Genomic DNA, 22,832 nt, shown 5'->3' with positions numbered 1-22,832 from the left:
GGATTAAGACCTCTGGACCGTTTCCATGAGGCTCCAGGGCTGAGCTGGCACTAGGGAGAATTGAGTTTGACGTGGAGATCATGCCGCTGCCTTTTGCATTGGATTCTGCATCCTCTGCCCTGGAAACACCGGGTGCACAGAGAGAGAGCCAGAGAGGGAGCGGGAAGGGTCGGCAGCAGATCCCAGCAAGCCCCAACCACACTCCGTCTCTCCTCCTTCCCCCCGTCTCCGGGGCAGTGCAGGAGCTCCCGTGATGGAGAACAGATCCTGTTCCCCACAACACCCCACTGCTCCCTGCCGGTCCTCCCCACCCTCCTTCTGACCCCACTGCGCCTTGGTGAACCTCACTAGACACCTCCAGATCCTGCTGCACCCCTCAGACTCTGCTAAACCCCAGTGTGTGCCCCTCTGCACCCCCAAAACCTCTCTGCACCCCTGGGCTCCCTGCTGAGCCCGCAGCCCACCTCGCTTCAGCTGGGGGGTGTTGGAGCTCTGCTCCTGCCACCGCGGGAACATGATAGCTTCTCCCCCTGAAAAAAAACCCTTGTGTGGGTCAAACCTGCCCTGTTGGTGGGTGCTGGGCTGTCCTGCAGCACCCGTGGGATCTCGGAGGGATGGGCACAGTAAGACACGCTCAGGGGTGCTCAGCCGGGGGTTCTGCTGCTCCCCTGCCCTCCCTGGCTCTCAGCCCCGCGAGATCCAGGCCCCAACCCCTTGCAGGGGACCCCAAATCCAGCCCTGGCCCCCCGTTGGCCCCTCACGGCAGTCACAAGCCCGGAGCCCCGCGGCGAGTGGAGCTCCCCCGCGGTGCAGCGTTAGTGGATAATCACGGAGCCGGAGTGAGAAGCAGCTCCAACACAGCTGGAGAGACCGGGCGCGGGAATTACTGATACCCAGACATTTCCTGGAGCTTTTGACAGTTAATAAACAAACCGCATGGGTCCATCTGGCTCTGGAAAAACAACTTGGGGACAGCATGTGGGCACCAGGCACGGCCACTGGTCCCAGACAGTCCCATCCTGGTTTGGGGCTGGTTCCCAGCAGCATTCCGAGCCCCAGCAGATCCCACCACGGTCCCCAGCGGAGCCGGTGCATTTACAAATTCTGTAAGACATTCGAGTGATTTATACAAATCACTTTTTAAAGCGGCACACAGGCTCCTAAATAACTTATAAGCGTTGGAAACTGCTGGCACGTATCCGTTGTTTCTGAGCACTGATTCACCTCGAGCATCCCGGTGGTGTCCCCAGGGGCCCGGCTGAGCATCCTCACCTGGATCATCGGCAAACTCCGCCCAGGTTCTTCCCCACATCGACCTCTCTCCGCGGCTGAACAGCAGCAGGGTTTGACCCCCGAGGTTGCCCCGTTTTCCAGACGAATGAAGCAAACCCAACGGGACACGGGCGAGATAATCGGAGGTGATGGAGCAGAGGAGCTGCCACGCACGGGACCGCAGCCGTTTGCTGGCGGTGACTCGGCTTTCTCGGGAAGTGCTGCGGGTTGGGAGTGCCCCAACTCTGTTATCTGCTCGGCAGCTCGGAGATTTTCCCGTATCACTGTATTTTGCTCAAAGCAAATCATCCGGAAAGCAGCCGTGAGCTGTTTCGCCCTCGGGCAGGGAGCAGAGACACTCAGGCACTGCTCCTCAGCTGCCTCCTTGTCCCAGCTTCACCCAAGCATTCCCAGACCTGGTCAGGTAGAACAGGGGAACCCTGGGCTGTTTGTGGCTTTGCTCACCCCACAGTGACACGAAGGTGGATGGCAACTCTTGTGGGAAGCCACCTGCTCTTCACTCTCCCTCTGCAGCAGGACAGAGACAGCACGGCCCCAGCGCTGTGGGACCAGCACCACCAAGCCCACCACGACTGATCCTGGCCAAGATGGGGCAGAAGAGGATCAGGAACAAGAGGGATGAGAACACAGTGGCACGGTGAGAAGCCACCACGTGCCTGCACCCCACAGCCTCTTCATTAGAGCTGTGAATGGTGCAACCAGCACCTGAACCTCAGGTGGGATTAGAGGGGAAGGACTTGCGAGATCAGGGTCAGGGCTCAACTGGTGTCGTTTCGTCCCTGGCTCTGCCCAGAGACCGTGGCCAGCCCCAGCAGCTCCCCCTGCACACCCCCAAAGCTCTACACACACCCAGAGGGGTCACACACACAAAAAGCACCTTGCACATGTGGAGATGCCACACCCCAAAGCACTTGGCACACCCGGGGAGGCCCCCCACAGCCGGAGGCACCGCACACACCCAGAGATGTCATGCCAAGAGCTCAGAGCATTTCAGCTTCACCTCTGGCCAATCCTGTTCCTCTTGCAATGCCTTTGCACGTAAAGACTCATTAACAAATGAATTATTAATGATTATTAATAAGCTGTAATGGCATCTCTGGCTGCTGGAGGAAATGAGGAGGCTTTCGAGTGGTGTCCGACCGCAATGGAGGTGAGGACTTCACGACTGAGGACAGACATGCGTGTCCCAAGGGATCCACAGGCTGGAAGCACAGCCCTGGACAACACCAGCAGATGAGGGGTTCCAAGCTGTTCCCCTCAGCCTTCCTTTGGTGTTTTTCCCAGCCCTAGGCTGGGCAATAGCAAGGAGCTCTCTGAGGGTTCCAAAGGACCTGCCCAGGAACCTCCTGGTGCCATTTTCCCTCTCTCCCTGATATCAAGTGGGAAGAAGCCAGGCTGGAGGGGGCAGATCCCCTGAGCCTTTGGAGCCACAGATCTCCACAGGGAGACCAGGAAATTAACTGTCTCATGGCCTTTTTGCCTCAGTTTCATTTCTCTGGCTGTTTATAACACCTGTGTGTTATCGCCTGTGGAGCTTGGCCGGGGCTCCCGAGGCAGCGCTGCAATTCCTGCTCCAGCCAGGGTTCAAGGAGCTCCTCACCAGATCTTATTTATTTATACAGCCTGACACATGGATATTATAACCAATTATTTATTTTGTTTTTGTTTTTTTTTTTTTTCCTGTATGGAGAGTTTGGTGTGTTTTCCTCCAGGCTCTCAGCCCAAGGACAGAGCTGGGGCAGGGTGTTCCCACCCACTCTGTGATTTATCAGGCATTTTAAACCCCTGCTCTCCTGGCAGGGACAGGGAGACCCTTCCCGAGCCACCACATGCCAGGGCTGTGTGACTGCTCTGCTTGGATTAGATTAGATTTGAAAAGCGTGATACGTGTGGAGCCGGAGCGAGCGAGCACAGCAAGGAAACCAGACCGGAACACCGTGGGCTTTTCCCCCCTCCAATAAAACCGCCGGCTCAAATCTGCCTGCATGAACTGTCTGAGCGATTGTGAAGGATGTCGGAAAAAATCGCAACCTGCTTACGGGTGATTCATGATCTGCAGGAAACACGGGAAGGCGTTGGGATAAGGGTCCGCAGGAGTAATCCCGGATGCGTGGGAATTAGCGACACCTCGGCAGCGTCCTCCGCGTCCTGGCAGAGTCCTGGTGACCCCTGCACGGCACAAAGGGACACTGCCAGCGGGTAAATCACCGGGAAGCTTTCAGCAGTACAAACAGGTTCAATTATAGGAGCGTAAACAGACCCTGGGGAGGAGGATGTGGCGGCTACGGAGCCGTCACGGCAGATCACAGCCAAAGCTCCAGGGACACGTTGGACTGCCCACGGAGCTGCGGGGGGGGGGGGGGGGGGGGGTCCCGGCTGAGCCCCCCGAGACCCCCGGCCAAGTGTGGCTGCAGGTGGCCTCAGTCCCCGGGGCAGCAGCACCGACACCCAGCAGGGCTGGCTGGGAAGAGCTCGCCCAGGAAAGCTTTGAAAGATTAATAGAGTTTAAATGGAAGCGTTTGGAGAGGAGATAAGGCTCATCTGATATGAAATCATATGGAACAATGGGATCCAGGGAGGCCCTTGCTCTCTAATGAAGTCCACTTAGCACATTACTCACCATAATGTGCTTTTTATCAAAGTCCTGTGCTGCAGGTGCTGAGTCTGCAGCCGGGAGCACGGGGCTGGAATGCAGGCACCTGGAGTACCGGACCCCGCCACCAGAAGCAGCCGGGATGCGGCGTGAAAAAGGCACCTTCGGCTTCCTGTTTCCCATCCCGTTTGATCCAGGGACGCGACTCTGGCATCACCCAGCGCCGCGGCATCACCGGCGCCCACGGCTAGGGCTGGTGGCCCTGCAGGGACGGGGTGGAGAGGAGGCGGAGGTGGGGAATAATACAGAGGGAAAAACTCCTTTTTAATCATCAATTTTTCTGCATTAGAATGTGACATGCTAATCCACTGTGAAGCGTCTAATCTGGGGGATAAAGGGCCGGATAACACAAGCTGCGCCCGGCTTGGCTGGCAGAGCGAGCCGAGGCAAGGTGGCAGCATCTGATAAGGGGTGCAGGATTAGTCCCGGCACAGATCCCGCCTGCCCAGGCAATCCCACCTTGCTTGGCTGCTTCTGCTCTGTCTCTCGCCAGGGTCAGGAAGGGATCTGCAGCCCTGGAGCTGTCCCAGAGCGGCTCATCCCGCCTGGAGCAGCGGTGGCAGCGCCGCCGGTGCCTCCACCACATCTTGGCAGCTCTGGGAGCTGCAAAGCACATCCCTGGGCCAAGACACGTGAAAAACCTCATTTTTCTCCCTTTCAATTTGCACACCTGGGTGCGTGGTGGGAACAGGACAGCCCAGCTTTGGGGTCTCCATCTGCCCCAAATGTCCATCCCCACGTGCTGCTTTGGCTGCCTCATCCCACCCCTCATCCCATCCCTTCCTAGCAGCCAGCTAGCCAGCTCCGACCTCCGGGCACTCCCAGGGATGACGTGGGCAGCTCAGCCTCGGCTCAGCCAGTCTTTGGCAGGGACGGGCAGTGCCCGTCACAAAACCGAGCGGGTCCAGCTCCCGGGGCGCTTTCGGCGACAGCCTCCCCGGGGCTCGGAGACCTGGGATAACAGAGCTTGCAATGTTGTTTTCTCCTCGCCTCCTCGGGGATTGGTTTATCTCTATGAATAACTCCATCCCGGCTTTGATCTCCTCTGCCATTAAAGCGTGACAGGCTGTGAAATGTGCTGTTGCTGCCGTCAAATCCCGCTCCCGCTTCCCCCCCGCCGCCTCCGTGCTCCCCCGCTCCGGGAAACCTCCTTTCCCAGGCCCGTGAGGAGCTGCAGAGCAGCGAGCGGGGCCGAACCGCCCCGGGACAGTGGCCAAACACGGTGCTGGAGGCAGGAAAAACCCATCTCCTCCTCCCATCCCACACCTCTCACTGGGGCGGGGAGCAGGGCACGGAGCATCCCCGGTTCCAGCGCCCCAGCACCCGCCACGGGGGCTGATGTCACGGCTAATTATAGCATCCCCCGTCCCTCGCCCCCGCCAAAGCTTTACCTGAGAGAGGATAAAAATAACTCCCGGCGAGGGAGGAGCTGGAGCGAGCCCAAGGAATCCTCCAGCATCTCCAAAACTTGCACAAACCAGGACGGCACTCCCCTGCCTGCAACACACGGCCGCACTTTGTCCCCAGTCTGGGGGTCAGGACGCGCTCCCCTTGGCGCTGGTGCCACCGTGCTCCGGGCTGCGGCTGTCCCCGGTCACCTTCACCCCGTCTCGGGTGTCGGCGCTGGGACAGGTGGCGGTAACCGGAGCCGGGCCCTGCTGCTGGGAACCAGCCCCGGCGCACCCCGCGAGCTGTTTAAGCCGAGCGAAGCAGGTTAATGGCCCCAGTTGATGATGGAATGTTTTCATTACACATCTTTCCCTCTCTCTTCCTGCTGCAATTGCTCCCAAGAAGACACATTACACCTCCCCGCGCCGAGGGAGCGGATCCGCCCCTCGTTCGCACCATCAGGGACTGGCTGATGGCCCCGGGCAGCACTGCTCACCTGTCCGGGCCCTGCCGGGGCTAAACAACCCCCTCAACCTGCAATTCCTTAATTCCGTTTCCTTTCTCCTCTGCCCTCAACAGCCATGGCACAGGAACCCAGTGCCAGAGCTGGGAGCGGCAGAAATCCCAGCCCAAACCCAGACAGCTCCTGCCTGCTCCTCCCTGTCCGGAGCATCCTCCAAGCCAGCCTGTGAGATCAGCCCAGTGTATTTCCAGCCTGCTCCCACAGGGCTGAAACAGCCCAACTCTTCCAAACCCACTCCTAGGAGCAGCCCTGATGCTGTTACAGCCCTGCCCTGCAGCTGCAGCTCATCCCCTCCAAAGACACAGGGCACCTGTGACCTGGTCCCCGTGTCCTGGTGGCTCCCAGCCACCCAATCCAACTTCCTGACTCTCTTTTTTAGAAAGAGTTTTCATCTCAGATTCTCTGGGATGCTCCCAAAAGGTGTAACCTTGATCTTGGCCTGATGAAATTTCATCCCGTGGCTCTGGCGCTCGTCCCCAAGGTCATCCACTCTTTCTCCCAGGTCCCCAAGTGGCATCTGGCAGTGTCCCTCTTTCACAAGGGCCCTATTGAAGGGACTATTGAGCTCAGGGAGCCCCAGGATGGGACACCCCACTGTCACATCATGGATCACTGCCCCTGGCAGGGATCCCCAGCATGTTCCACTGGCATCACCTGCCCAGGAATCTCAGATAACTGTGCTGGTATCAGATCAGATTTTTACTGAGTACCTGACTGATTTGTTCTCCCAATTTGTGGTGCCCATGTGCGCCAGGATGTGCTCAGGGACCGGGAACCCTGCAGGAAAGGAGATGCAGCAACTGAACTGAGGGCTTGGGGTGAGCTTCTCCCACCCAGGCACCAGCCCAAAGCTCCCATTCAGCCCCTGCACATCCAAGTGCTGCCAGATTTAGATTCTTCCCCGGTGCCGGAATGGGGCTGGAGATTGCTCTGTGGTCTTTGGATGCTTTTATGAAGTGCTGAGTACAGGAAAACAGCAAACCATGAGAAGGGGCTGTGCTGCGCAGAGAGGAGATGCCTGCACTCCCGGCAGCTCCATCCCAGCATCCTGCACCAGAGCTGCTCCCTGGGACCCCCCCAGCCTGGCTGGTTCAGCAGCACAAGGCCTGGATGGCATTCCTTGAGGGAAGAGCTGGCTCCCCGTGCCCCACTGGGATCCGAAGCATGAGGTGACCTGCTGAGCACTGACTGGGCTCTGCAGAAGGACTCGTTGCCTGGACAGCACCCAAATCCTGCCAATACCAGCCCTGCTGGGAGGCGGACAGACCTCACACCAGAGGGAACATTGGATTTGCTGGATTCTCACATGCACATGCCAGTGCCCTGCGGCACAGGGGGATGAGTCTGCAGGGATGGGCACTGCCAGGGCGGGAGGAGCATCGTAGGAGCCTGAGGACACCACAGCATCCTTCCCCCCACCTGGACCACCTCTAAACCAGGACAGTGTCACGGGCATTTTGGGAAAACCTCTGGCTCCAGCTGCCCTGGGGATGAGTGCAGAGAGCCTGGCATACAGTGGCTCTGGAGACAGCCGGGGACCCAGCAGGGAGGGCCTGGGCCTGGCTGGAGCAGCCGCTTGGGCTGCCAGGGCCAGACCACGCAAGGATGGAGGGCACGGCATGGGAATGCAGCGCCGGATATCTGCACACCAGCACACACTGTGTGCCCCTGGCCTGGCAGCCCCTCGGACCCCCAGGAAGCACTGGGAGCTCCCACGGCGCTTCTGGAGCCGGCGATGTCTCTGCTCCGTCCTGGCAGATGGAGCCGCCCGGTCCCGAGGGGCCTGGGGAGCCGGTGGAACCGCCCCTCGCTCCTCCTCCCCTCCTGCTCCTGATATACCCTCCTCGGTCCGCTCCTCTCCCTCACTCCCGCTCGCCTCACTCCTTTTCCCTTCTCCGTTTCTCCCCTCTGAACTTGCCCCTTCCCCCTCCCCTGCTCTCTCCAGCCCCTCTCCGTCGAGGAACTGACTGAAGACCCCCAGGCTGGGGCAGGGCACGGGCCAAGACTCCCACACCAGAGCCAGGACCTCCACATTACAGCTGGGACCCCCAGGCTGGGCAATGCCTCTCCAGATATTCTGCACCATCTCCTTCTCCAGTGAGGAAGCACCAGAAGATGCTGCAGCCACTGCAAAGGGAGAAGATGAAGCAGACGAATTCCTATATGGGCAGGAGGAGGATGAAGAGGACAAGGAGGATGCAGGGGCAACCACGGACTTCGTGGCCTTTGCCAGCAGCTGCACCCTGCATGGGCTGAGCCACATCTTTGTGGAAGGCAGCCTGGGAGCCCGGCAGGCGCTGTGGGCGCTGGCATTCCTCCTCTCCCTCTCCGTCTTCCTCTACCAGGTGGCCGACCGCATCGCCTACTACCTGGAGTACCACCATGTCACGCTGCTCAGCGAGGAGGACAGCCCCGAGATGACCTTCCCTGCCGTCACCTTCTGCAACATCAATCGTGTGCGGCTCTCGCAGCTCAGCCACGAGGACTTGCTCTACCTGGCCCCTCTGGTCGACTATGAGCCTGGGATGGAGCTGGGCTTCACCCCGACCCAGCCCGGCCTCTGGGAGGAGGACGAGCCCCTAAATTTGTACGGGTTTTTTAACCGCACTTGCCACCAGCTGGAGGACATGCTGCTGAGCTGCAGCTACCGCGGCCAGCGCTGCGGCCCTGGGGACTTTGCGCCGGTGAGTAGCCCCAGGGGAGCTGATTGTGCCAGATCAGGCAGGTGATGCTGCCCATGGAGCTTGCTCAGGGACAGACTGATATATCAGCCCCATCTGCCAGAGCTGGGGACATCACTGGCCATGGAGATGCTCTGGTGGGACATGGAGCATATCCCCGTGGCTGTGCTTGCTGAGAAGGTGCCTGGCACCTCCATCCTGGTGCCATCAGGGCTTGTGGGGAACCATGCATGTGAGCCCACTGCCCTCACATGTCCCTTGCCCAGGCTGGCAGCAGCTCCGTGGTTTTGGGGCCATGCTGATTGCCGGAGGTGAGAGCCGGAACAGCCAAGGAGGGATGGGGGGGTCCAGGATCCCATCCAGCCCCGTCCTCTGCAGGGATGGAGGAGGGCTTGGAGAAGGGCATCAGGCTGAGCGCCACCACCTTGGGGAGCCACAGCTGCCATGGGCTCTCTGGGGCTGTAAAGCTGTAGCATCTCCTCTGAGTCCATCCCTGTGGGAACATCTCCTCCTCCACCAGGGCCAAGATGGGCAGTTCCAATACTGAGAGATCCCGTGGGTCAGGAGCCTGGGTCGGACCATGCCCAGGCTGGGATGGCTGAGTTTTGGGGCTGGGGATGCTCTCCTGGCTCTGTGCTGTGGCTGCACACAGAGGGGCCTCAGCTCTGTGTCCTCTCCTGCAGGTCTTCACCCGCTATGGGAAGTGCTACACCTTCAACGCGGGGCAGGACGGGAAGCCCCGGCTCATCACCATGAAGGGGGGCACTGGCAATGGCCTGGAGATCATGCTGGACATCCAGCAGGACGAGTACCTGCCAGTGTGGGGGGAAACAGGTGGGCCCACTCAGCCACCAGCAGCTCCTGGGGTGCTGCCCAGCTCCTACTCACCTCCTCAGCCCCTTCCCAGCTCCCTAGCCCCTTCCCAGCTCCCCAGACCACAGATCCACATCCCTGAGGCTCCCTTCTCTTCCCTCCTTCCATTTCTCATCACTTCTGGTCTTTTCTTTCCCTTTTCCTCCTTGTCTTTGCTCTTTGCCATGGCAACTCCCCATCGTTTAGACACACAGCCATCACTTGTTTATAAATAGAGTCAAATACTTTCCCTGCACACTCCTGGGTGTGGATCAGGGGGGTCGGGGCAGAGAGGGCAAGGACATGGTGCAGCAAACAGATGGACAGATGGATGGACATGTGGAAGAATGACTTGGTCCAGGGAAAGCATGGGAGGCAGAAGTTGTGGTCCCTCTCACAGCAGGCTCGGCACAGCCCCTCGGAGCAGGGACAGTGCTGTGCTCACCTCACTTGTCTCTGCCACAGATGAGACCTCGTTCGAAGCCGGGATCAAGGTGCAGATCCACAGCCAGGATGAGCCCCCGCTGATTGACCAGCTGGGCTTCGGGGTGGCTCCCGGCTTCCAGACCTTTGTGTCCTGCCAGGAGCAGCGGGTAGGAACTGGGCAGGTGTGGGATGTCCCCTCCCACCCTGTGTGGTGGGAGCAGAGCCTCCTTGCTGTGCCCCTGTCCCCACATCAGATGGAGGGGAGGACCCGGTCCTGGGGACCAGTGCCACGAGGGTGTCTGTCCCCTGCCACACTGAGGGGGGTTCTGTCCTCACTCCTGGCTTCTCTCCCCTTCCAGCTCATCTACCTGCCGCCTCCCTGGGGTGACTGCAAGGCAGTGGCAGGCGACTCAGAGTTCTACGACACCTACAGCATCACGGCCTGTCGGATCGACTGTGAGACCCGCTATCTGGTGGAGAACTGCAACTGCCGCATGGTGCACATGCCAGGTGAGCCCCGTGCCTGGCCTGGCCCCGGCCCAGCCCTCCAGTGTGGTCCCACCTGGAAAACCTGCTCTGTGTCTCCCCAGGTGATGCCCCTTACTGCACCCCGGAGCAGTACAAGGAGTGCGCGGATCCGGCCTTAGGTGAGGCTGCCCGGCCCCGTGGGTGGGAGGAAGCTGGGGCATTGGGTGTCTTCATCTTGCCATCCCTCTCTCTCCCTGCACAGATTTCCTGGTGGAGAAGGACAATGAATACTGCATCTGTGAGATGCCCTGCAACATGACCCGCTACGGCAAAGAGCTCTCTATGGTCAAGATCCCCAGCAAGGCCTCGGCCAAGTACCTGGCCAAGAAGTACAACAAGTCGGAGCAGTACATCGGGTAAGGCGCTGCGGGGTGATGGGGCAGGGCCTGGTCTTTCCATCCAAAACCTCAGCCTGATGCCACTCCTGTTCTGCACAGGGAGAACATCCTGGTGCTGGATATCTTCTTTGAAGCCCTGAACTATGAGACGATCGAGCAGAAGAAAGCGTACGAGGTGGCAGGTTTGCTGGGTGAGTGTTGGTGGCTGTGGGGAGCCTTGTGACAGTCCCCAGCCAGAGTCCCCCAGCAAGGTGGCCTCGTGCTGGCCCTGTCACCATGGCCTGTTCCCAAGTCACTGAGATGTGCTGACAAAACAGATGTGGAGCAGGGCACCTCACTGCCATGACCAGACACCAGTCACAGTGGTGACAAGTTCTGCCCTGTCTCTGCTCCCTCTGCCACCTGACTCTGGACTCAGGCCACCCTGATGGCTTTCCTCTCCTCTGCAGGTGACATCGGAGGGCAGATGGGACTGTTCATTGGGGCCAGCATCCTCACAGTGCTGGAGCTGTTTGACTACGCCTATGAGGTGAGTGTCTCCTCCATCCCAAGGCTGTGCTCGTGTGGGATGTTGGGAAGGGCCACTCATGAGCCCCACGGTGCTGAAACGTGGCTCTGGCAGGTGATAAAACACCGGCTGTGCCGGCGGGGCAAGTGCCGCAAGAACCACAAGAGGAACAACACAGACAAGGGCGTCGCGCTGAGCATGGATGACGTGAAGCGCCATGTGAGTGCGGGGCACAGCATGGTCCCCTCCTGCCTGTCCCCTCCTGCTTGTCCCCTCCTGCAGCTCGGGGGCTGCCCCAGAGGTGCCATGGGGTGGGGAGTCACCGTGTTGGGGAGCCCCTGGGAAAGGAACAGAGGGCCCAGGCAGAGATGCTGTGGGGGGATGGCGCTGGGTCTCTGTAAGGACCTGGATGAAAGCAGCGGCCCCAACATCCCGTTTATCCTGCAGAATCCCTGTGAAAGCATACGGGGACACCCAGCAGGCATGACGTACGCAGCCAACATCCTACCTCACCACCCGGCCCGGGGCACCTTTGAGGATTTCACCTGCTAACCGACATCTGGATGTACAACCTGAGCTACCAAAGCCCTGTGAGAGCTGCCCTTCTCCCCGCCAGTGCCAGCGGAGAGACACATCTAGGGGGCCTTTGCTCCTCGGCACGGTGGGACACAGACAAGAGCGACAGCCTCGGATTTCGGGGCGGGCAGTGGGGTCAGGCAAAGCCAGACCCCGGCACAGCCCCCGTGGCAGCTGCTCTGTGCCTGCCCTGCTCCTTCAGAGACTCCAGGATGCTCCAGCCCGGCCGTCCCACAGAGCGGGAGCAACACGCACAGTGGGCCAGGGCACGGGCCTGCCCCGGCTCCCCCTTGGCTCCCCTCGGCCTTTTTAACTAAAACCCAGAAGCCAAGAAGAAGCAGCCGTTCGGCCGCGGTCTCCATCCACAGCCCTGTCCGTCTGTCCTCCGTCGTCTCCATGCTCACCCTACTCCAATGCCTTGGCCGTGCCTACTGGGCCCCCTGTGCCCGGTGGGGGGACTATCGGGGAGTCCCCGGTGTGCCCGGCACAGGGCAGCAGGCCGGGAGTCCCCGGAGAGCGCCTCTGTCCCCCGGGACCGCAGCCCCGGCTCGCCCGGGCGCTCCCGGTACGAAGACGCGGCGCCTCCAGCTGTCCAGAACGTCTTCCTTGGCCCCTGCCCCGGGATCAGCCCCGGAGCAGCCCTGGGAGCACCGGAGGGGGCTCAGCTGGGAGGTGCCACCTCGGCTCTGAGGACACCGGGCACTGTCCCTCCCCACCCACCCCTCCTGGGCTCTGGGCAGCCTGGCGAGTTCCAGCACTGCCCTGCGGTCCCTCCCGTCTGCAGGAAACCCCAAACCCAGCCATCCTCGGGGAGAAAGGAAACCCCTGGCCCCAGCTGGGCATGCCCCCTTGGCACCACCATGGCTGGGCAGGCACTGGAGCCCCAACCCTCCCGGGGTTCAAGGGGGCTCTGGGGCCAGGGCTCCAGCCCCGCTGAGCCCCGACAGCCGATGCCCCGGGGGGTTTGGGGTGTCTGTGGGTTTCCAGCGCTGCGCTGCCCCTCCCTGGCACTGCCCTGCCCTGGCTGAGGTCCGTGGCCACTGGGTCACTGCCCCCTGGGCCTGTCAGTGCCCACCAGTCCCCTCCGGGGTCCCTGTTTGGCCCCCCCAGCCCGTCTCCCAACCCCCAGGCCAGAGCCCTCCCCGGGCCCAAAGTGCTACTTATCTTTAAGAGCTTTTGCAATAAGTAAGTATTTTTAGTAATTTTTTTTCCTAAACTGCAGTTTTGGTTTTTATTCTTGTCATTTTTTATTCTTATTATTTGCTTTCTGACCAAAATTAGGAACTGGGGGTCAGTCCTTTGTATCCAGCAATCACCCAAAGACAACGGGTCGGCCACATCCATAAATTTTCTTATGGATTTCTCCTAATGTTTCATCATGCTTCATTTATTTATTTTCTTTCTTTCTCTTTCCTAGTCAAGCTTTTAAAGATGGGGCTGGAATTTGACCTTGAGGCTCACCTGTTGAAGAAAACACTTTTTTGTTATTATGTCATTGGCATTTTATATTTCTTATATATAATATATATGACTATATATATGTGTACATATATATATATATATCTATATGCATCATGCCAGTGTAGATACCATCCAGTAGCATTTAGGCCTTGTTCTTGTGCCATTTTTTTTTTTTTCTGTTACTGATCTCTGAATGCCTTCAAGTGTATAAAGTGTGGAATTCTCTCTGGTATCTGTACTATGTACACACATTTTCATAGGAAGCACAATAAGATGACAGATGCATTGTACATCAATACCTGCTACTCTTAACAACGATGATATAAAGAATGATATAAATGATATAACTCCCCCATGCCGAGCCTTTCTATCTTGCTGAGCTGCTGGAAATGCTCCCCCGAGGAGGCAGGTGGGGACAGCCTCATCCCAGGATGCTCCTGGAGCTCAGGGAAAGGGAAGGGGAGGAAAAGGCTTTGGGCCAGACTTCATGAGCAGGGTGTGCCCTGGGGCAGAGCTGAGGCTGGGCTGAGCCTCCCTTTCCTGGGAGCTCCTGGTGCCTCATGGAGCTCCAGCCTCCCTGCCTTCCCAAGGAACTCCGACCAAGGAACACAGGGCTGGAGGAGGGAAATGATTCCTCTTCCCGAGCAGGGAAAGGAGAATTAAGAGTCACAGAGCTGTTAATCCCTGACAGCTCCAGCACCTCCCTGGTTTGGGAGCCACCTGAGGTCTGACAGGAGTCACCAGGTGGAATTTCACCCTGGGAGCACAACCCAAATATAAACACACACCTTTTGTCCTAAAAATTTCCAGCTACAAAGAGCAGTAGTAACAACAGAGCAGATCCAACAGTGGGCATGCAGAAAAAGCCCTCAGGACTCCATGGAGACTGAATAATAGGGAGTGGGAGTGGGCAGGGAACGCTGAAATGCCAACGCACACCCACACCCACCCTCCCCCCCCGGTCTCTTGGCTCCGACCATGTCCCCTGGCTCCTGGAAATGGCAGAAATGCAGTTTTGCATCTCAACGAGAACAGTTTCACCCTGCTCTGGCGCTTCCCGGCCAGAGCTGGAGCTGCAAAGGCCGAGGGGTGGGATTGGAAGGAGAGCGGCCGGGCCAGGAGGGCGTTAGTGAACCCGATTAATCACAGCCGAGCCGTGCCCGCTCCCTCCCCGCGGCATCCCGGCTCCGGGGGCTGTAATCCCCACGCTGGACCTGCCGGCTGCGCTGGGAGCAGGTCACCCCGTCCATCTGTCACAGCGCGGCTCTCCGAGGGCTCCAGGAGGGCTCGGGGGAGGTGTCTGAGCCCCAGGGGCAGCACTCGCAATTCCCGTGGGATGCAGCAGGTACCACCGGGATAGGACGTGCAAAAGCTGCTTTTTGCAGGCACAAGACTCCATCGTGTCCATTGGAGCATCGTGGGACAGCAGGAGTGGGCTGGGGACATCAGCCTGGTGGGGATGCAAGGCTTCAGGCTGTTTGGGATCTGGGGACCTTAAGTCTGTTCAGCATCTGAAGCTGTTTGGGATCCAGGCAGCCTCACCCTGGCCAGGAGCCAGGGAGCCTCAGCTTATTTGAGATCTGGGGATCTTCAACCCGTTCAAGATCCGTGGAGACTCAGCCCATGGAGACACCCAGCCCACTCAGGCTCTGTGGGGATCCCGAGATTCCACCACCTCCCCTCGTGGGCCAGAATTCCTGGTCCCCCCTCGCTGGCTGCCAGTGACAACAGGCACTGAGGGACAATGCCACAGCCCCAGGTGCTGCTGCCCTGCAGCCAGAGCCAGGCTGGCAGGGCACGAAAGTTTCCGTGGAGCCACCAGCAGGTGCCGGGATTTCCAAAGCTGTCCCACCAAACCCTCGGGGCAGGAGAAAGGAGGAAGGGCACAATGAGGTCACCCCAGAGCCTCTCCAGGCTGAACAATCCCAATTCACCTTTCCTCACAGCAAAGCTGCTCCATCCCTTGATCATCCTGGTGCCTCCTGACTCACTCCAGCAGCTCCATGTCCTCCCTATGGTGGGACCTCCAGGCTGGAGGCAGCACTCATCAGATGATCATCATTAATTGTTTAATTAATACTCGTGGTGTGACTGCGCACTTGGCTTTTTCCATGGATTAATGCTGACTGTATTTGTGTCCCTTTTCTCTCTGAGCACAGGAAACTGCTTCAGGGAAAAGGAACATAATGTTAATACTTGCAGAAAGTGGCCTTTAACTCCGACCTCCTGCTCTCTGAGGAACCCCACGGGAGACAGGAATCCTTTTCTGGGTGCTCTGCCTGAACCTGCACAAACTGGACCCATTCATGGCCGTTTGTTTTCCCCATAAAGTTCATCCCTCAGAATCCCTGAGGTTGGAAAAGATCACCAAGTCCAAACTGTGACTGATCCCCACTAGAGCACTGAGTGCCACGTCCAGCTGTTCCCTTGGCATCTCCAGGGATGGCGACTCCCCCATCTCCCAGGGCAGCCCCTCACCACCCTTTCCATGGAGAAATTCCTCCTGAATGTAACAGAGGGGAGCTCAGGTGAGGGGCATCACTGCCACACCTGCACATCGGGACCCTCCATCCCTGGGAAAGGCACATCCACCTCCCTCCGAGCACATCCCGGAGCAAGGGAGGCTCCAGCACCAGGGAAAAGGGGCTGTAATCATGGCCAGGGAGCGGGGGCTGACACCCCTCGACCCTTCCCAGCATTTGGGACCATCCTGCACCCCAATCCCACCCCTCAAAGTCCCCATTCCCTTCCCGCACCCCCAACCCCTCACGGCCCCAAATCCCCAATCCCCGCCGGCAGGGGGAGCTGCCGCCGGCGGGCGTGGGCGTCACCTCCCCGGCGCTCCGCGCGCCGTGCGCGGCCGTTTCCGGTTCCGCTCCCTTTGTGCGAGACAAGATGGCGGCGCGGGCCGGGTTCCAGTCGGGGCCTGCGAGCGGCGGCGGCGCCGGGGCCGCGCCCGGGGCCGCGCTGGGCCCGGGAGCGCCGGGCGGGGCGGTGCGCATGGGCCCGGCGCCGGGGCAAGGCCTGTACCGCTCGCCGTTGCCCGGAGCCGCCTACCCGGTGAGGCGGGGCGGCGCGGGGCGGGGCGGGGCGCGGGGCCGGGCGCGGCGGGCGCTGACCGAGTCTGTTCTCTCCGCAGCGCCCCGGGATGCTGCCGGGCGGCCGCCTGGCGCCACAGGGTCCGGCCATGGGTCCTCCCGGGTACGGCGGGAGCCCAGCGGTACGGCCCGCGCTGGCGCAGGCCGGGCTGGACCAGGCTCGCAAGCGGCCGGCGCCGCAGCAGCTTCAGCAGGTGCAGCCGCAGGCGGTGCCCAACCGCAACCACAAGTAAGGCAGGGGGAGACGGCGCATCCCGGGTCTAACGGGGACGTCTCCGCCTCTTGGGGACATCCCGGACAATGGGAGTATCTCGGGGCAGCAGCAGCAACATTCGTGGGCAGAGGGGACATCCCCTGGGTTGTCGTGGGGATCGGGAGGAATATCTTCATGGAAATTGCCAGGCTTTGGAAGGGGCTGCCCAGGAAGGTGGTGCAGTTCCCATCCGTGAAGGTTTCCAAAGAATGATGGATGTGGCACTGAGTGCTCTGGGTTGGTGACAAGGTGGGGATCAAGTACGGGTTGTAGTCAAGGGTCTGGAAGGTCTTTTCCAGTCTCAGGGATTCTGGAGTTCTTGGTCATCCTGCAGTACTGAAGGGTCCTGTCAGGTCCTTGTGCATTCCCCTGGGATTGGAGGACAACACTGGGCAGGGCAGGGCTGACTTTATGTCATGTGCCTGCATCCTGATGTGATAGCCCAGTGAGAATTAATTTTTTCCTGGATTTAAAATGCTGTCCCTGCAAAAACCAATCCAAAGTTGATTGAAGCTGGAGGGTCACTTGGTGTGGATGTTGTGTCAAGTCCTCCTTCCCAAGGGATGATTCCCCTTCTAACAGATGCAGCCTGCTTTTTAATAGATGTAATTCCCTTTCCTGTGCTCAGAGGGGTGGGGAACATTGAGATAACCAGTTAGCCACACTGAAGCAGGGCCCAGCTAACTGGGGAGCCCCTAGCCAGTCGGTACTGCAGGTTTGTGAGTTCCTGTGCCCAGAGCCATTCCCATTTTCACACCTCTTTTGCCTCTTGCCCCTGTCAGTGCCAAGAAGAAGAAGATGGCAGATAAAATCCTCCCACAGCGGGTGAGTGGGGCAAGGGGAGGGGCTCAGGGGCAGGTGAGGCAGCCTGGGGCACACTGGGGAGCTGATGGGCATTTCCATCCTTGCTTGACTACAGATCCGTGAGCTCGTGCCCGAATCCCAGGCCTACATGGACTTGCTGGCCTTCGAGAGGAAGCTGGACCAGACCATCATGAGGAAGCGTCTGGATATCCAGGAGGCTCTGAAACGTCCCATCAAGGTAGGGGTGGGGTGTATTCAAGCTTTGGAGGCTCCTGAGTTCAGGCAGCAGGAGGGCACTGAAGGGTTGTGTCCTCTGAGTGTGGCATATCAGGGACCAGCAGCACCTCTGTCCTCGCTGTGTGCTCCAGGAGAAGGGGAATGTGAGGCAGCTGAAAACACTGAGCTCAGTTTTAACAAAGCCTGTGCAGGACAGTTGGCTCTGTGCAGGAGGGTTAACGCTGAGCTGATGCTTTTTCTCCTAGCAAAAGCGAAAGCTGCGTATTTTTATCTCCAACACCTTCAACCCCGCCAAGTCGGATGCGGAGGACGGCGAAGGAACTGTCGCCTCCTGGGAGCTTCGGGTGGAAGGACGGCTGTTGGAGGATGTAAGTGGGAAGTACCCATCCTCAGAGGAGATTGTGGATCTGGAGTTGGCAATGAAACCAGTTTCCTAGTGTCTGAGAGTACAGCTGGCGCTTGATATCCTCCTTCATCTCTGTTTTCCAAGGAGTCTGATGGTGACGAGACCGAGAGCCCAGCTTGGAGACTGATGGGTGTCCCCATGGCAGGACATGAGTTGTCCAAAGTTCTTAGAGTTGTGAGAATCACTGGTGAGAGCAGCTCAGTGGCGCTTGTGTCCCCAGCTCTGAGAACCAGGGCACTGGCATTGTACGTAACTGCTGAGGGGTTTAACTCCTGCAAGCTCATCTTTAACTCCAGTCTTTCCCTTTCTGACTTGGAAACTTGATTTTTGAGCACACGTTGGTGAATTCAGGTGTTCAGAACTTACAGGAGCTGTTGTGCACGGTGGCTGTGCTTGAGTGCTGAGACTTGCTGCCCTAACCCTCTTCCTCCCTGTGTTGCTTGCAGTCTGCTCTGTCCAAATATGATGCCACCAAGCAGAAAAGGAAATTTTCGTCCTTCTTTAAATCTCTGGTCATTGAACTTGATAAAGACCTGTATGGCCCTGACAATCACCTAGTAGAGGTGAGCTGCTTTTTGCTGTGTTTCCTCCAAAAGTGGGTTGGTGTTTCAGCAGGTGGAGTTTGTGTGTCATTTATAACTTGGGAGGTGGGAATCCTTGAGGCTCCTGGGAGCCAGGAGCTCTTGAATTCTCACTTTGGCTTTTCCTCTCACTTGCTGAAGGTCAGAACTAATGTATTGATTGTTGTTTCAAACTCTTAAGTAGGAAGAATTGGAGCTTTCTCTAGTTGGGTGGGATTTATTGCAAAGCTTTTTGGGTGCCCAGCAGCAGGAGCAGGGGAATCGTGTTGGGGGGGCTTCTGAATTCCCTCTCATGTTCCAGTGGCACAGGACTGCTACAACTCAGGAGACAGATGGCTTCCAGGTGAAGAGGCCAGGGGATGTGAATGTGCGCTGCACTGTCCTGCTGATGCTGGATTACCAGGTAGCATAGTAGGGAAAAATTCCTCCCTGTAGGGGTGATGAGGCCCTGGCACAGCTGCCCAGGAAAGTTGTGGCTGCCCCTGGATCCCTGGAAGTGCCCAATGCCAGGTTGGACAGGGCTTGGAGCAACCTGGGATAGTGGAAGGCGCCCCTGCCCATGGCAGGGGGTGGAATGAGATTTCTTTAAGGTCCTTCCCAACCCAAACCATTCCATGATTCCATGGTGGGCATGCACCATTACCTGTGTCTCACCTGCCTCACCTCTTTTTGTTCAGCCTCCCCAGTTCAAACTGGATCCACGCCTGGCTCGGCTCCTGGGCATCCACACGCAGACCCGGCCTGTGATCATCCAAGCCCTGTGGCAGTACATCAAGACCCACAAGCTGCAGGACCCCCACGAGCGGGAGTTTGTCATCTGTGACAAGTACCTGCAGCAGGTGAGCAATGGCAGGGCTGGAACAGCAGCACCTGGATCAGTTTCCAGCGTGGGCAGCCGGGGGTGGCTGCACCGAGCCCCTGCTCCTCCCTCAGCCCTGTCTCTGTCACAGATATTCGAGTCGCAGCGGATGAAGTTCTCTGAGATCCCACAAAGGCTTCATGCCTTGCTGATGCCCCCCGAACCGATCATTATCAATCACGTGATCAGGTGAGGCTGCTCCACGTGAGTTCCTGTTTCCAGGAAGGAGTGGGAGGGAGGGATGGATGAGGCTGGCACGGGAAGACAATGTGACATGTCTTGATTTTCAGCAGCAGTTCCTTTGTACAAGAGCAGCCACCTCTCTCATTACCACATCCCTCTTCCAAAGGCACTCCCGCATCCCTGCTGTCCTTTGCTGTGGATAGAAACCTTCTTGGAGCACTCATTTCTTTTGCTGCAAAGCTGTGGTGGGCTTTTGCTGCTTTTAGGGCTGAGGCTGACCCTTCCTGCAGTCCATTTGCTGCAGCATCCCAGAGAAATTGCATTTGCTGCTTTCTTGAACTGGTCCCATATTTTGCCTCCTTTCTGGAGCTACTCCCTGATTTTGGCTTCTTGTGGATGTCCCCAGTGTTGACCCAAATGACCAGAAGAAAACAGCCTGCTATGACATTGACGTGGAGGTGGACGATACCCTGAAAACTCAGATGAATTCCTTTCTGCTCTCCACAGCCAGTCAACAGGAAATTGCTGCTCTGGATAACAAGGTAGGAAAAGCTCCTTCAGGTCTGCTCTCCTTGTTGCTGGGCAGGGATGTGTCTCTGGTCACAGGATAGGAGTGCTCTGTTGTTTGGAAGCTGCAGTGGGATGAGGCATGTTTACAAACATGGCTGTACCTGGAAATGTAATTTTTAAAGCAAACAGTCTATGGGAAAATTGGTAATATTTAGAGAGCAGGGAACTGGGAGCTGAACATCCAGTTTAAGGTAAGTATAAGTTAACTAGAGAGTGTAAGAATTTTCCTTCATGTGTTGGATCCCTTGATGTTTCTGACTTCTCCCCCGTTCAGCAGTTCCATTCTGTGTTTGTCTCGTTCAGATCCATGAAACAATTGAGACCATCAACCAGCTGAAGACACAGCGTGAATTCATGCTGAGCTTTGCCCGAGATCCTCAGGGCTTCATCAACGACTGGCTCCAGTCCCAGTGCCGGGATTTGAAGGTAAAAGCTTTGTCTTGTGTGGAAGGTGGTCCAGTTCACACGCTTCCCTCATTAGAACGAGCTCCCACAGAGAGAAGGAGGCAATTTCCTCCTCGGAAAGCAAGGCTGAGATTTGAATGAAGCATAAGAAGCTGACCTGAGCGCACTGAGATGTCTGTGAGGAAAGGGAAGGGGGTGGGTTTGCTCAGCACAGCCAGAGCTTTTGCACTCGCTGAGCTGTTGTGCCTTTGTGCTCCCAGACAATGACTGATGTCGTTGGGAATCCCGAGGAGGAGCGCAGAGCCGAGTTCTACTTCCAGCCGTGGGCGCAGGAAGCTGTGTGCCGATACTTCTACTCCAAGGTGAGTGTCCCCAAGCAGGGATCCCTCTCCGTGCCTGTCACTCCTTGGGGCACACAGTGCTGGGGGAACGTGGCAGTTGCATCTTGGTCCCAGTTTGAGCTTGCTCTTTCCCAGCTGGCTCCTGTGTGTTAACTGGGTGCTCTGGTGCTGCACCACCCAAGGGTGTTAATGCTGCAACTCGGCTCCTCTTGCAGGTGCAGCAGAGACGGCAGGAATTGGAGCAGGCCCTGGGGATCCGGAACACATAGGCTGCTCTGCTCCTCCCCAGGCAGAAGCATCACAGCTGTTTGTGGAGACAGAGCTGCAGAGCTCACTGTTCCAGCTCACCGAATCCCACTCTGGCAGCAAGGCCCACTTTATTCATCCTGGCATTGTCTCTGCAGGGGCAAGTCCAGGACACCTGGGGCAAGCAGACAGGCTCCAATGAGCACACATTTCTACCTGGTTTTCTTCCTGACTGTTGCCTTGTCAGTCCCAAGGCTTCCATGAGCATCCCCGTGACTGCACTGTCCGTAGTGTCCCCAGTAGCCAGAGTGACTCAGAGCCTTCTCTCAGCCCATTCCTCCCAACCAGCACTGGTTGGGCACTCAGAGCTGGCTCTGAAGCCTGGCTCTGCTTTAAGGTGTGGCTGGGCTCTTCCCTGCCACGTTTTACAGCCCGTGCCAGGCGCTGTCGTGGGCAGGATGCCATGAGCTGACATACCTCCCTGCCCTCACCCCCTCCTCAGAGGGTGCTGCTGCACTGGGCTGCCTCATAGGTCACTCTCCTCCTTGAGGAAGTTACTGAACTGTGTAGAGAATTGCTTCTTCCCTTCTCCCTTTTCCCCTGCCCCATTCCCTTCGTGTTCCATGACGGACTGTCCTAGGCTGGGATCACAGGGAGACAAGGCCTTGGCTTCCTGCAGGGATGTGGAAGCGTTGGAGTGATGCAGCGCGCTGCACTTCAAACACCTACAAGTGGGTTCCAGCAAACCACGTGGCTGCTTGTTTTCCCTGCCCTGGAGCAGGGAGAAGAGATGGAACAGCTGCCTGGAATTCTGTAGGGACAGTGTTGTGGGCTCATTCCTTCAGGACAGTTGTCCTGTGTCACTTGCTATGGGGACCAGAGGCTCCTTCTTGTGGGTTCAAGGGTCCAAGGACAGGACAGTCCTTGGAAATGGACATTTTTCCAAGCATATATGAGTTAGCCGGTGTTTCCATGCTGACGCTCCTGTGGTTTTTCGTCAAGTTTTAGGCTGTGGGGCTGCCATAGGGCCCAGCATGGTTCAGGAATGTACAAATAAATTTTCTCCACTTTGAGGAGTAGCAGCCTCGATGCCTCCTCCTGGAATGAGGTACTGGTGGTCAGGCTTAGGAGAACGAAATAGCTCCTCTTCACTCCAATCCCAGTGTTTGTGCTCGGGACTATAATGCAAATGGACTCAAAAGTTGGTCTGACTCTTGGAATAGCTGCAGGATCATGTTACTGATGAGCACTCACCCGGTTCAGTGTGGCTGGGGAGGCTGCTGTGAGTTGGAGCACCTGGGTGGCCCTACTACTCTTTGTGTCTGTGTTACTACATGTCTGTGAGTAATAGACTCTCGACTTCCCCTCTCCTTTGCCCTTCTGAAATGCTCCTCTGTGGTACTGGGGTGAAGGTCTTGGTGCTGGTGAAGCAGCCCCTGACTCCTCAGGGTACTCCCACAGGAGGGATGCCAAGTCCTACATAGGCAAACATAGCTGTTGCAGAGTAACTGCTTTTCTTAAGTGAATATTACGTTTTTTTCCATGGACCAATTTTTTTTTTTTTTTGTACTGTATCCTTGTAGACGTCACCCAGTTTTAATAAAAGACTCCTGTGAAGGAA

General features: G+C 57.9%; 2 protein-coding genes and 1 long non-coding RNA gene across 5 annotated transcripts in view; 2 read left to right on the top strand and 1 right to left on the bottom strand.

Moving 5' to 3' along the window:
• Positions 1–13,583, top strand: part of ASIC1 (acid sensing ion channel subunit 1) — an 18,977-nt gene extending 5,394 nt beyond the window's left edge. For 2 of the 3 annotated variants that reach the window (XM_053967531.1, XM_053967532.1), the window contains 9 exons: positions 9,223–9,373; positions 9,857–9,984; positions 10,177–10,327; positions 10,408–10,464; positions 10,548–10,701; positions 10,783–10,874; positions 11,133–11,212; positions 11,306–11,410; positions 11,639–13,583. In XM_053967531.1, coding sequence (XP_053823506.1) covers positions 9,223–9,373; positions 9,857–9,984; positions 10,177–10,327; positions 10,408–10,464; positions 10,548–10,701; positions 10,783–10,874; positions 11,133–11,212; positions 11,306–11,410; positions 11,639–11,743 — 1,023 coding nt within the window. In that variant the 3' untranslated portion in view covers positions 11,744–13,583. Of the gene's footprint in view, positions 1–7,772; positions 8,543–9,222; positions 9,374–9,856; positions 9,985–10,176; positions 10,328–10,407; positions 10,465–10,547; positions 10,702–10,782; positions 10,875–11,132; positions 11,213–11,305; positions 11,411–11,638 lie in introns of those variants that run through there. The other variant, XM_053967530.1, reaches the window with a different exon arrangement.
• Positions 13,144–16,147, bottom strand: LOC128801667 (uncharacterized). The gene is made up of 3 exons (XR_008435224.1): positions 16,060–16,147; positions 15,163–15,391; positions 13,144–13,228 (listed from the first exon to the last, which is right to left on the bottom strand). It is a non-coding gene; the product is annotated as an uncharacterized LOC128801667 (long non-coding RNA).
• SMARCD1 (SWI/SNF related, matrix associated, actin dependent regulator of chromatin, subfamily d, member 1) lies at positions 16,109–22,832 on the top strand. The gene is made up of 13 exons (XM_053967545.1): positions 16,109–16,288; positions 16,368–16,555; positions 17,362–17,404; positions 17,499–17,621; positions 17,866–17,988; positions 18,473–18,589; positions 18,909–19,010; positions 19,285–19,446; positions 19,558–19,655; positions 20,056–20,191; positions 20,523–20,645; positions 20,885–20,986; positions 21,181–22,832. The coding sequence occupies exons 1-13, from the start codon at positions 16,124–16,126 to the stop codon at positions 21,232–21,234; spliced, it is 1,536 nt and encodes a 511-aa protein (XP_053823520.1). The 5' UTR covers positions 16,109–16,123; the 3' UTR covers positions 21,235–22,832.

Source organism: Vidua chalybeata, chromosome 30, assembly GCF_026979565.1.
Source record: "Vidua chalybeata isolate OUT-0048 chromosome 30, bVidCha1 merged haplotype, whole genome shotgun sequence".
NCBI classification, from domain to species: domain Eukaryota; kingdom Metazoa; phylum Chordata; class Aves; order Passeriformes; family Viduidae; genus Vidua; species Vidua chalybeata.
This window is presented reverse-complemented; position numbering and strand designations above follow the sequence as displayed.